The sequence below is a fragment of the Ambystoma mexicanum genome, chromosome 6p (assembly GCF_040938575.1).
Source record: "Ambystoma mexicanum isolate Mex_15411 chromosome 6p, UKY_AmexF1_1, whole genome shotgun sequence".
Classification (NCBI taxonomy): Eukaryota; Metazoa; Chordata; class Amphibia; order Caudata; family Ambystomatidae; genus Ambystoma; species Ambystoma mexicanum.
In genome coordinates, this window is record NC_090935.1 from 5,570,584 (window position 1) to 5,583,293 (window position 12,710).

General features: G+C 48.2%; 1 protein-coding gene across 2 annotated transcripts in view; it reads right to left on the minus strand.

Moving 5' to 3' along the window:
- Positions 1–968: 968 nt before the first annotated feature.
- Positions 969–12,710, minus strand: part of LOC138511124 (zinc finger protein 850-like) — a 42,145-nt gene continuing 30,403 nt past the window's right edge. Inside the window, exons 3-4 of one of the 2 annotated variants that reach the window (XM_069626610.1) lie at positions 8,508–8,648; positions 969–8,085 (exon numbers count right to left, since the gene is read on the minus strand). In XM_069626610.1, the coding sequence (XP_069482711.1) occupies positions 4,700–7,555 (2,856 nt within the window). In that variant the 5' untranslated portion in view covers positions 7,556–8,085; positions 8,508–8,648 and the 3' untranslated portion in view covers positions 969–4,699. The remainder of the gene's footprint in view (positions 8,086–8,507; positions 8,649–12,710) is intronic. The other variant, XM_069626609.1, reaches the window with a different exon arrangement.

The window sequence follows — 12,710 nt, forward strand, 5'->3', positions numbered from 1 at the left end:
TATCAGGTTGACCAGGAGTGAGCAAAGATGCTATTTGGTCAATCACTCATTTCCTAAATCTCATGAGGAATAAAAATAAATATTGGTGCCAATGAGGTCAGCTACTTTTTTGTGTTCCGATGTTAATCATAACGTTCTCAGGTATTTAGGAAGAAGGCATTATTGTATTATTAAATTCACTTGCACTATTTAAAACATGATAATGTCATGTGATTTGCATTTGTTGCCATCTGTCTCGGAGCTTCTGTTTGGTCATCATTTTCATCTGGATGGGTTTGAGGGCAGTGCTGATGAGTGGATGTTTGTGTTTCGTTTGCCACTAGATTGGAGAGAACAGTGGGTAAACCTTCTGGACACTGCTCATGATCTTGTTACATTTTCTCTCGACGCAGTCACTTCCACCTCACATTTTGCGCCTTCTGTCATTACTTCAGGGATTGATGTGCTGTTAGAGGAGGGAGGGGGAAGGGTGATCATCTTCCTCTATTTTCAACCATCGTAAATCACACTGTGTCGCAGACCGGATCTTTTTTTCCTCCAATTTCTTTTTTGAGATTTCCTTCCCTAACATGGCCAGCTTCCGACGGCTACGGACGGAGATAACGCTGGATGCCACATGCTGTGCCAGCCATCACAACCCACACCAGACAGTATTATCATCAACACATGGACTCATTTTATGTTGTATGAAAGATACGTTGTCTGAATTAATTACATAAAATAGGATCCCGTGCTTATACCATTACTCCTTTTGCGGTCAGAATTGATTAATCTCAAGGAAAATTCAGAGAAAAACAAACATGACGATAAATTTGACAAATACATTTCTTCTAAAATAAAACTGAAATGGAGATGGTCACCCCACTAATTAAAACAAATGAATTGCCTCTAATTTAGGAAGCAGTTTACATAAAAGTGAAACCAAAAAAAGAAAGCAATTTAACATAAAAATGGAGGTACAAACAATATTCCTATTATCAGCTTTTAATTCAGTTTTTGAACTTAAGTCGGTACAGTTTAGTTTTAACATGTCAGCTTATCCAGGATCAATTTAATTTGGTAAACACTTGTGTCTACTATTCCTTCTTGGAATTCAGATAGAACGGCTATGACATCATTATGTCTAAAACCCTTTCATTTCAGGCAGAAATGTAGCATTTCATTTTCAGATTTATACAGGTTATCTATCGTACCACACAGCTCAGTCAAGATGTCTATTTCATGTGCCCTCATTGCTCTGGGCACAAAGGTCACTTGTTAAATTCATTTAGTTCTCATTTAATGAAACACTTGCCATTTTCTGCACACCCTTCACAGCAAACCAATTTCATAAACAAATAGCACTTTAAAAGTGGACATACATCCTCCCATGTGCACTCGCTCTCTGGCCTGGGATCGGCACATGGAGGTACAAGCTACTGATCCTAAGCGCTGCAATAAACATAGGCAACGGTATTGGACACTAGTGGGACCCTGTAAATTGCTGCAAAAGGAAAAACACTGCAGATGGGCATCCAGGTGGGGCATACACGTCGTGCACATTCCGACTTCCGGAGTAATGTTGCAGATTCCAGGCAGTGTTCAGCTAGACGGGCATCCAGGTGGGGCATGCATGCCTCGCAAATTCTGACTTCCGGAGTAATGTTGCAGATTCCAGGCAGTGTTCAGCTAGACGGGCATCCAGGTGGGGCATGCATGTCGTGCACTTTCTGACTTCCGGAGTAATGTTGCAGATTCCAGGCAGTGTTCCGCTAGACGGGCATCCAGGTGGGGCATGCATGTCGTGCACATTCTGACTTCCGGAGTAATGTTGCAGATTCCAGGCAGTGTTCAGCTAGACGGGCATCCAGGTGGGGCATGCATGTCGTGCACATTCTGACTTCCGGAGTAATGTTGGAGATTCCAGGTTTCATCCTGGATGAACATTGCCTTTCCACATGTATTGTGCCAAGCTCAGTTCAATTAACCATAATGTATAATTTGTAATAATTTATTTATAATTGTTCATTTATATCACACTTAATACCTGCGAGTGGTTTCTCTAAGCACAGGAGTGGGATTCAAACCTGTGTTGCGCTGCATTGTCTTGCTTCCAAGACAAACACATTGCCCCTGAGCTATCCTTTCTCCCCAGCCATGTGAGAATACATCATTCTGCAATTGGATTAAAATGGGCTCCAGATAATTTGAAGTTGGAAAATGTTACTTCCTATGTTTTGAAGTTGACATTAAAACTACTTTGTGAGGGTGTAAAAATGTAACTCATTCAGAGGCTAGGAATTTCTTTTAACTTAAATAAAATACTGCAACTAAAACAGTTCTCTTTGTAATTCACACTTCAATTAGTGTAAAGTAACATGAATGTTTACTTTCTCTCTACAGACCAGGCAGTAATGCCTGCACCTTCCAGTAGTACACCTTCCAGTAGTACTGCATGGCTGCTATGAACATATACATGGAGCTGAGTGGGCGAAAGCAGGAAGGCTGGCACCTATATGTCAATTGCTTCCACTTTTAGAGTTGGGAGTATTGCTAGTTTTTTGTGAAGAGTATTTGCACATTCTTGGGGAATACATGTGGCCAGTACATCACCTATCTGCAGATCAAGTATTATGAGCTGCCTTCTTCTAAAGAAAAAAAAAATGTTCTATGGCACTTGTTCACCCAGAGGTTTGTGGGTTTTGACAGCAAACGCCCATTAAAACAGAAGAGAATACAGCAAAAAGGAAGGGATGCCTATCAAAAATGGATGGGTCTTCAGCAAGCATCTGAAAGTCCCATGGTCTGTGCTGGCGTGTAATCTTAGACCAATGGGCATTCCAGATCTATGTAGTGTAAATCAAAAAGGCTACATGACCAATTCGTTTTTAGCAACCGTTATCTGAGTATGAAAGATAAGAAAAACAGGGCTATTCAGCAAAAAGCTTAAGGTGAAAATAAACTACCACTCAACGTGTTTAAGGGACAAGTGTGCGCTCACAGTCAATTCTGGCACTCAGGTAGCTGGCTAGGGCACCTAGTTCAGAAGGAGGCCAGCGAAGCATGCCAAGTGAAACCCAAAAAACGAATATAACAGTTTTGTCAGGGTTGAGCTTTAGTTGGTGAGATCATATTCATCCGTTCATGGATGACAGCTCTGAACATTTAGTGAAGCTTTTGCTGATCTCCAAACTAAGTCTCACAAGATATGAGTGTTGCAGCATTGTAATCTGAAGATGTAGGAGTAGATTTGCCTGGAACAAACAATGTTAAGCATAGGGGTTAAGAACCCCTCGCCATAACAGGCACTACCCTGGTAATGCCGCATCTTTTAAGCAGCCACTTTGATATCAAATTAAGCATCATAGATGCTTATGGTCCATCAGCCTGGAAGGATTGAAACAGTATTAGGTGGAGTCCCTGGTGCAAGCATCCCTTCGATTAAGTAGGATCTAATGGTAGATAGTGTCAAAGGCACCCAAGAGTTCCAAGAGAATACTAATAGATAGCCACATTCACAGATGAGGTTACTCATATGTATACCTTCTCGAGCATCAAGCACACAATGATTGCTTACTTAGTGCTGGGCAGCCGCTTGCTATTACATTTGTAGGTCATTACCCTAGTATATCCAATGAGGGTCTAGATGTATTGATTAATTCAACCACCATGTCTTCTGGCTTTTTCAAAATGTTGGTGCCCATTATCTTGCCTAAAGAAACTGGGAACAGCTGTGGTGACAAGTTCTCTACAGTTTTAATCAATAGCAATGCCAAACCCAGCACCACTGAAAAAGTACTCCCTGTGCTCTGAAGCTTCAATTGAAGCAGAAATGTCATTGCTTGCATGTCCTCTCTCCTGGCAAAGAAGAATATCCTGCATCGTGAAGTATTTCCTACATTTACTACCCTGAAACGGACCCTCGCATGCATGTACTCTCTCCTGGCAGAGAAGAATATCTTGCGTCGTGAAGTATTTCCTACATTCACTACCCTGAAACGGACCCTCGCATGCATGTCCTCTCTCCTGGCAGAGAAGAATATCCTGCGTCGTGAAGTATTTCCTACATTCACTACCCTGAAACGGACCCTCGCATGCATGTCCTCTCTCCTGGCAGAGAAGAATATCCTGCGTCGTGAAGTATTTCCTACATTCACTACCCTGAAAGGGACCCTCGCATGCATGTCCTCTCTCCTGGCACAGGAGAATATCCTGCGTCGTGAAGTATTTCCCACATTCATTATCATGAAACGGACCCTCGCATGCATGTCCTCTCTCCTGGCACAGGAGAATATCCTGCGTCGTGAAGTATTTCCCACATTCATTATCATGAAACGGACCCTCGCATGCATGTCCTCTCTCCTGGCACAGGAGAATATCCTGCGTCGTGAAGTATTTCCCACATTCATTATCATGAAACGGACCCTCGCATGCATGTTCTCTCTCCTGGCAGAGAAGAATATCATGCGTCATGAATAATTTCTCACATTTGTCATCATGAAATGGACCCTCGCATGCATGTTCTCTCTCCTGGCACAGGAGAATATCCTGCGTCGTGAAGTATTTCCCACATTCATTATCATGAAACGGACCCTCGCATGCATGTTCTCTCTCCTGGCAGAGAAGAATATCCTGCGTCGTGAAGTATTTCCCACATTCATTATCATGAAATGGACCCTCGCATGCATGTTTTGTCTGGTGCCCATTTAGGTTATTATTCTCACTGATCAGGTTTCATACATGTATGTGTTCTTTGGTGGAAAATAAGATGTCCCTTCAAAAAGAAGCTCTTCGCACATTTAGAACACTCATGAGGTTTCCCCCATGTATGTATTCTCAGGTGGCGAATAAGATTTCCCTTCCAAATAAAGCTCTTCCCGCATTCAGTGCACTCATGAGGTTTCTCGCCTGTATGTATTCTCAGGTGGCAAATAAGATTTTGCTTCCAAATAAAGCTCTTCCCACATTCAGCGCACTCATGAGGTTTCCCCCCTGTATGTATTCTCACGTGGCGAATAAGATTTCCTTTCCAAATAAAGCTCTTCCCGCATTCAGTGCACTCATGGGGTTTTTCACCTGTATGTATTCTCAGATGGCGAATAAGATCTCCCTTCCAAATAAAGCTCTTCCCGCATTCAGTGCACTCATGAGGTTTCTCGTCTGTATGTATTCTCAAGTGGCGAATAAGATTTTGCTTCCAAATAAAGCTCTTCCCGCATTCAGTGCACTCATGAGGTTTCTCGTCTGTATGTATTCTCAGGTGGCGAATAAGATTTTGCTTCCAAATAAAGCTCTTCCCACATTCAGCGCACTCATGAGGTTTCCCCCCTGTATGTATTCTCACGTGGCGAATAAGATTTCCTTTCCAAATAAAGCTCTTCCCGCATTCAGTGCACTCATGGGGTTTTTCACCTGTATGTATTCTCAGATGGCGAATAAGATCTCCCTTCCAAATAAAGCTCTTCCCGCATTCAGTGCACTCATGAGGGTTCCCCCCTGTATGTGAGAACTGATGGTAAATAAGACCTCCCTTTTGACTGAACCTTTTCCCACATTCAGTGCACTCATGGGGTTTCTCACCTGTATGTGTTCTCTGGTGGCTAATAAGCACTTCCTTCCTAGCAAATCCTTTCCCACATTCACTGCACTCATGAGGTTTCTCACCTGTATGTGTTCTCTGGTGGAGAGTAAGATGTCCCTTCTGAGCAAACCTGTTCCCACATTCAGTGCACTCATGAGGTTTCTCACCTGTATGTGAGGACTGATGGTAAATAAGTCCTGCCTTGTGACTGAACCTTTTCCCACATTCAGTGCACTCATGGGGTTTCACACCTGTATGTGTTCTCTGGTGGCTAGTAAGCACTTCCTTCCTAGCAAATCCTTTCCCACATTCACTGCACTCATGAGGTTTCTCACTTGTATGTGTTCTCTGGTGGCTAGTAAGTACTTCCTTCCTAGCAAATCTTCTCCCGCATTCACTGCATGCATGAGGTTTCTCACCTGCATGTGTTGTCTGGTGCAGAGTAAGGTGGTCTTTCCTAGAAAAGCTTTTCCCACATTCAGTGCACTCATGAGGCTTCTCACCTGTATGTGTTCTCTGGTGGAGAATAAGATTTCCCTTCAAAAAGAAGCTCTTCCCACATTCAGTGCACTCATGAGGTTTCTCACCTGTGTGTGAGAACTGATGGTAAATAAGAGCTGACTTGTGACTGAACCTTTTCCCACATTCACTGCACTCATAGGGTTTCTCACCTGTATGTGTTCTCTGGTGGCTAGTAAGCTCTCCCTTCTGAGCAAACCCTTTCCCACATTCACTGCACACATGAGGTTTCTCACCTGTATGTGTTCTCTGGTGGCTAGTAAGCTCTTCCTTCCTAACAAATCCTTTCCCACATTCAGTGCATGCATGAGGTTTGTCACCTGTATGTGTTCTCCGGTGCTGAGTAAGATGTCCCTTCTGAGAAAACCTGTTCCCACATTCAGTACACTCATGAGCTTTCTCACCTGTATGTGTTCTCTGGTGGCTAGTAAGCTCTTCCTTCCTAACAAATCCTTTCCCACATTCAGTGCATGCATGAGGTTTGTCACCTGTATGTGTTCTCCAGTGCCGAGTAAGATGTCCCTTCTGAACAAACCTCTTCCCACATTCATTGCACTCATAAGGTTTCTCACCTGTATGTGAGAACCAATGGTAAATAAGACCTGCCTTGTGACAGAACCTTTTCCCACATTCAGTGCACTCATGGGGTTTCTCACCTGTGTGTGTTCTCTGATGGCTAGTAAGATCTCCTTTCTGAGCAAACCCGTTGCCATGTTCACTACGCTCATGAGGTTTCTCACTTCTATGTGTTCTCTGATGGCTAGTAAGCGCATCCTTCCTAGCAAATCCTTTCCCACATTCAGTGCATGCATAAGGTTTCTGACCTGTATGTGTTCTCTGGTGGAGAGTAAGATTTCCCTTCAAAATGAAACTCTTACCACATTCAGTGCACTCATGAGGTTTCTCACCTGTATGTGAGAACTGATGGTAAATAAGACCTACCTTGTGACTGAACCTTTTCCTACATTCAGTGCACTCATGGGGCTTCTCACCTGTATGTGTTCTCTGGTGGCTAATAAGCTGTCCCTTCTGAGCAAACCCTTTCCCACATTCAGTGCACACATACGGTTTCTCACCTGTGTGTGTTCTCTGGTGGTTATTAAGCTCTTCCTTCCTAGCAAATCTATTCCCGCATTCAGTGCATGCATGAGGTTTCTCACCTGTATGTGTTCTCTGGTGGCTAATAAGATGTCCCTTCTGAGCAAACCCTTTCCTACATTCAGTGCACACATGTGGTTTCTCACCTGTATGTGTTCTCTGGTGGATATCAAGATTTCCCTTATCAGCAAACCCTTTCCCACATTCAGTGCATTCATGAGGTTTCTCAGCTGTATGTGTTCTCTGGTGGTAAATAAGCATATCTTGCAAATGGATGTTATTCCCCAATTCAGTACACCGATAAGGTTTTACACCTATGTTCTCAGGTGGGCAATGGATATTTTCATTAGAGGGTACCTTGTCACACATTCTATGCATTGGTATGGTTGTTCGAAAGATGTACAGGTTTTTTTCATCAGGTTCACTCGTTCCACTGAACCTTTTCCCAGATTCACCAGGCAGATGAGCTTTCCCATGTTCAGGTGTTTTCTAGTGACAAAAAGATTTGTCTTTTGACTGAAGTTTTAAAATATTCAGTACATGGATACTGTTCGACCATTTACAGGTGTTTCACAAAATCTCAGAATGTATATAAAACAGCACTTGCGATTGTGTTCTCTCAGGAATAATAAGCAAAAGAAAACGTCTTCTCTTATTGCACACCAAGCACTGTTGCTATCAATTGTCTGTAATGACAGATATGTATAGTAGTTGTGTTATGGATGAAACCCAGCATGTATTCTATAGGCTTCTCAATACAAGGTCCTGAACAATCTGAAAAGAAAACTGGACCACAAAACGTACACTTCTAAGATCTTATGACTTTGCACATAGTATCAATGACGCTTTGCACTGCATTAGTTCAGAGAATTGAACAATCACTGTTGCGTTTTTGGGGCCTCAATCACCTATTGAAAAAAAAGGAGAAGCACATTATTAGTTTCAGCATCTTCACAATTGCAAGCATCACATGTAACAGGCAGACTGGCCCGCATGTTCTCAGTCGCAGACTTCTCTAACAGGCAGACTGGCCCGTATGTTCTCAGTCGCAGGCATCACAACAGGCAGACTGGCCCACATGTTCTCAGTCGCAGACTTCACTAACAGGCAGACTGGCCCGCATGTTGTCAGTCGCAGGCATCACAACAGGCAGACTGGCCCGCATGTTCTCAGTCGCAGGCATCACTAACAGGCAGACTGGCCCGCATGTTCTCAGTCGCAGGCATCACTAACAGGGAGACTGGCCCGTATGTTCTCAGTCACAGGCATCACAACAGACAGACTGGCCTGCATGTTCTCAGTCACAGGCATCACTAACAGGCAGACTGACCTGCATGTTCTCAGTCGCAGGCATCGCAACAGGCAGACTGGCCTGCATGTTCTCCGTCGCAGGCATAACTAACAGCCGGATTGGTCCGCATGTTCTCAGTCGCAGGCATCACAACAGGCAGACTGGCTCTCAGTAGTTACACTATAATAAGGAACAGTTATATAGTTCTTCATGTGCTCAAATATAGTTTTTTAGCTTCCTGCTTTGGCTTATTTCTACTTAGTAATCCACCACAAATAAACTGCTCTGATTTCCAAATAGCGATTGAGGCATTGATAAGTGTGGGTATTCCAGTGCAACTATTGGCTTTTGTTTAATAATGATAGATTTCAGCATTGGTTATGACTTCCATCGTTTATTAAATTGTTTCAATTTCTAAACATTGCAGTGCTTACATCAAATTCAATATTCTCAGTCATCCTCTTCTTTTTAAATGCATATATTTCTGAATCCACAATTTGTCCTTTGTACATCATCTTTTCATAAGAATTATTTTTCTATGTTTTAGTCTTGTCTTCAATAATCCTCATCCTCTTTTAGTTTTAGAAGTTCTTATCCTTAAGAATCCTTGACATGCGTTTGCCACTACTTTAGCTTCCAAGGAGGATGTGTATATTATGTAGGAAAAGCACATTTCTGTGTCAGCTATGTAGGTGAAAAGGGGGACTGTACCCACACTTATCAATGCCTGGCTCTCAGTAGTAGCGATGTGCATTACTTAATTACTCACATAATAATTAATAAGACGTACAGGGTAATTCATAGAATTTATCGGAAAAGTGGCGCACACGGCTGGCGCACAGTGTGCGCGTGCGATAGTCTGCGCCAGCCGCGTGCGCTGCACCATTCATGGATTTTAGCATCCAAAACCAGCCATTGCGCAGAGTGGCGCAGCGACCCTGCAGCAGCGCCAGTTACGCCCCCAAGAACGCCCTCGCGCAAGGAAAAGCCATCAAAATCCCTAATCCAGCGCAAAGGGCTGCGCTAACCCTGTACCAGTTTACAGGGCCGCCACACAGCAAACGCCGAGTGGGGAACGTGTATTCCTGGGGTTCGCGTGAAGTTCCACACGTGATAGGCCCTGGGCGAGCGGGGTACGTGTATAACTGGGGTTTGCGTGAAGTTTCACACGCGATAGGCCCTGGGTGAGCGGGGTACATGTATTTATGGGGTTTGCGTGAAGTTTCACACGCGATAGGCCCTGGGCGAGCGGGGTACGTGTATTTCTGGGGTTCGCGTGAAGTTTCACACGCGATAGGCCCTGGGCGAGCGGGGTGTGTGTATAACTGGGGTTCGCGTGAAGTTTCACACGCGATAGGCCCTGGGCGAGCGGGGTGTGTGTATTTCTGAGGTTCGCGTGAAGTTTCACACGCGATAGGCCCTGGGCGAGCAGGGTACGTGTATAACTGGGGTTCGCGTGAAGTTTCACACGTGATAGGCCCTGGGCGAGCGGAGTACATGTATTTCTGGGGTTTGCGTGAAGTTTCATACACGATAGGCCCTGGGCGAGCGGGGTACGTGTATTTCTGGGGTTCGGCTGAAGTTTCACACGCGATAGACCCTGGGCGAGCAGGGTACGTGTATAACTGGGGTTCGCGTGAAGTTTCACACGCGATAGGCCCTGGGCGAGCGGGGTACGTGTATAAATGGGGTTTGCGTGAAATTTCACACGCGATAGGCCCTGGGCGAGCGGGGTACGTGTATTTCTGGGGTTCGCGTGAAGTTTCACACGCGATTTCGCTGTCAGAGCGGGTACGTGTATCCAGTGGGGTGCACGGGGAGTCGCACACGTGAATTGGCAGTGTGGGTCCTCCCAGGTGTGCCCTCTACCCCCTCCACGACCCCTGCAGGCAACCCACACCACAGGGGACTACCCTGCACCCCTGGGCATGCCCCCCAGCCAGCACACATGTCACTTTCCACCAGTGATCAGCAACTCATGTCCCCCAGCACCCCCACCCCCCAGCAGTCAGGGGCACCTGCCAGCAGGCCCCCACTCATGTCCCCCTGCACCCCCACCAGTCAGGGGCACCTGCCAGCAGGCCCCCACTCATGTCCCCCTGCATCCCCACCCCCAGCAGTCAGGGGCACCTGCCAGCAGGCCTCCACTCAGTCCCCCTGCAGTCAAGGGCACCTGCCAGCAGGCCCCCACTCATGTCCCCCTGCACCCCCACCCCCCCAGCAGTAAGGGGCACCTGCCAGCAGGCCCCCACTCATGCCCCCCTGCACTCCACCCCCAGCAGTCAGGGGCACCTGCCAGCAGGCCCCCACTCATGTCCCCCTGCACCCCCACCCCCCAGCAGTCAGGGGCACCTGCCAGCAGGCCCCCACTCATGTCCCACTCATGTCCCCCTGCACCCCAACCCCCCAGCAGTGAGGGGCACCTGCCAGCAGGCCCCCACTCATGTCCCACTCATGTCCCCCTGCACCCCCACCCCCCAGCAGTCAGGGGCACCTGCCAGCAGGCCCCCACTCATGTCCCCCTGCACCCCCACCCCCCAGCAGTCAGGGGCACCTGCCAGCAGGCCCCCACTCATGTCCCCCTGCACCATGTCCCACTCATGTCCCCCTGCACCCCCAGCAGTCAGGGCCACCTGCCAGCAGGCTCCCACTCATGTCCCCCTGCACCCCCACCCCCCAGCAGTCAGGGGCACCTGCCAGCAGGCCCCCACTCATGTCCCACTCATGTCCCCCTGCACCCCCACCCCCCAGCAGTCAGGGGCAACTGCCAGCAGGCCCCCACTCATGTCCCCCTGCACCCCCAGCAGTCAGGGGCACCTGCCAGCAGGCCCCCACTCATGTCCCCCTGCACCCCCACCCCCCAGCAGTCAGGGACACCTGCCAGCAGGCCCCCACTCATGTCCCCCTGCACCCCACCCCCCAGCAGTCAGGGGCACCTGCCAGCAGGCCCCCACTCATGTCCCCCTGCACCCCCACCCCCCAGCAGTCAGGAGCACCTGCCAGCAGGCCCCCACTCATGCCCCCTGCACCCCCACCCCCCAGCAGTCAGGGGCACCTGCCAGCAGGCCCCTACTCATGTCCCCCTGCACCCCCACCCCCCAGCAGTCAGGGGCACCTGCCAGCAGGCCCCCACTCATGTCCCACTCATGTCCCCCTGCACCCCCACCCCCAGCAGTGAGGGGCACCTGCCAGCAGGCCCCCACTCATGTCCCACTCATGTCCCCCTGCACCCCCACCCCCCAGCAGTCAGGGGCACCTGCCAGCAGGCCCCCACTCATGTCCCCCTGCACCACCACCCCCCAGCAGTCAGGGGCACCTGCCAGCAGGCCCCCACTCATGTCCCCCTGCACCATGTCCCACTCATGTCCCCCTGCACCCCCAGCAGTCAGGGCCACCTGCCAGCAGGCTCCCACTCATGTCCCCCTGCACCCCCACCCCCCAGCAGCCAGGGGCACCTGCCAGCAGGCCCCCACTCATGTCCCCCTGCACCCCCACCCCCCAGCAGTCAGGGGCAACTGCCAGCAGGCCCCCACTCATGTCCCCCTGCACCCCCAGCAGTCAGGGGCACCTGCCAGCAGGCCCCCACTCATGTCCCCCTGCACCCCCACCCCCCAGCAGTCAGGGACACCTGCCAGCAGGCCCCCACTCATGTCCCCCTGCACCCCACCCCCCAGCAGTCAGGGGCACCTGCCAGCAGGCCCCCACTCATGTCCCCCTGCACCCCCACCCCCCCAGCAGTCAGGAGCACCTGCCAGCAGGCCCCCACTCATGCCCCCTGCACCCCCACCCCCAGCAGTCAGGGGCACCTGCCAGCAGGCCCCTACTCATGTCCCCCTGCACCCCCACCCCCCAGCAGTGACATGCCTATCTCATGACACAAACCAAAAGTCAGCTATGTACATCACCACATGTCCGTCACACACATACACTGGTTGGCATTGATTGTGTAAACCCACATTTTCACATGCATCAACCCAATGAGCGAATCCCACACATGGAACTAAAATATGAAAATGTATTATGTACATAAATAAATAAATGAAATGAAAGCATAACAAAATATCAAACATGAAATGAAAAGCATGTGAAAAATAAGAGTGAATGAAAATGATAAGCAATCCAAAATGTATTTAAAGAAAAACAGTCCAAACTCTCCCTCCACCAACGCAAATCCAAAGGAAAGGTAAAACAAAAATCCATTGCTTCATGTTCATAATGAAAAATAAAAGAGAAATGAATCCA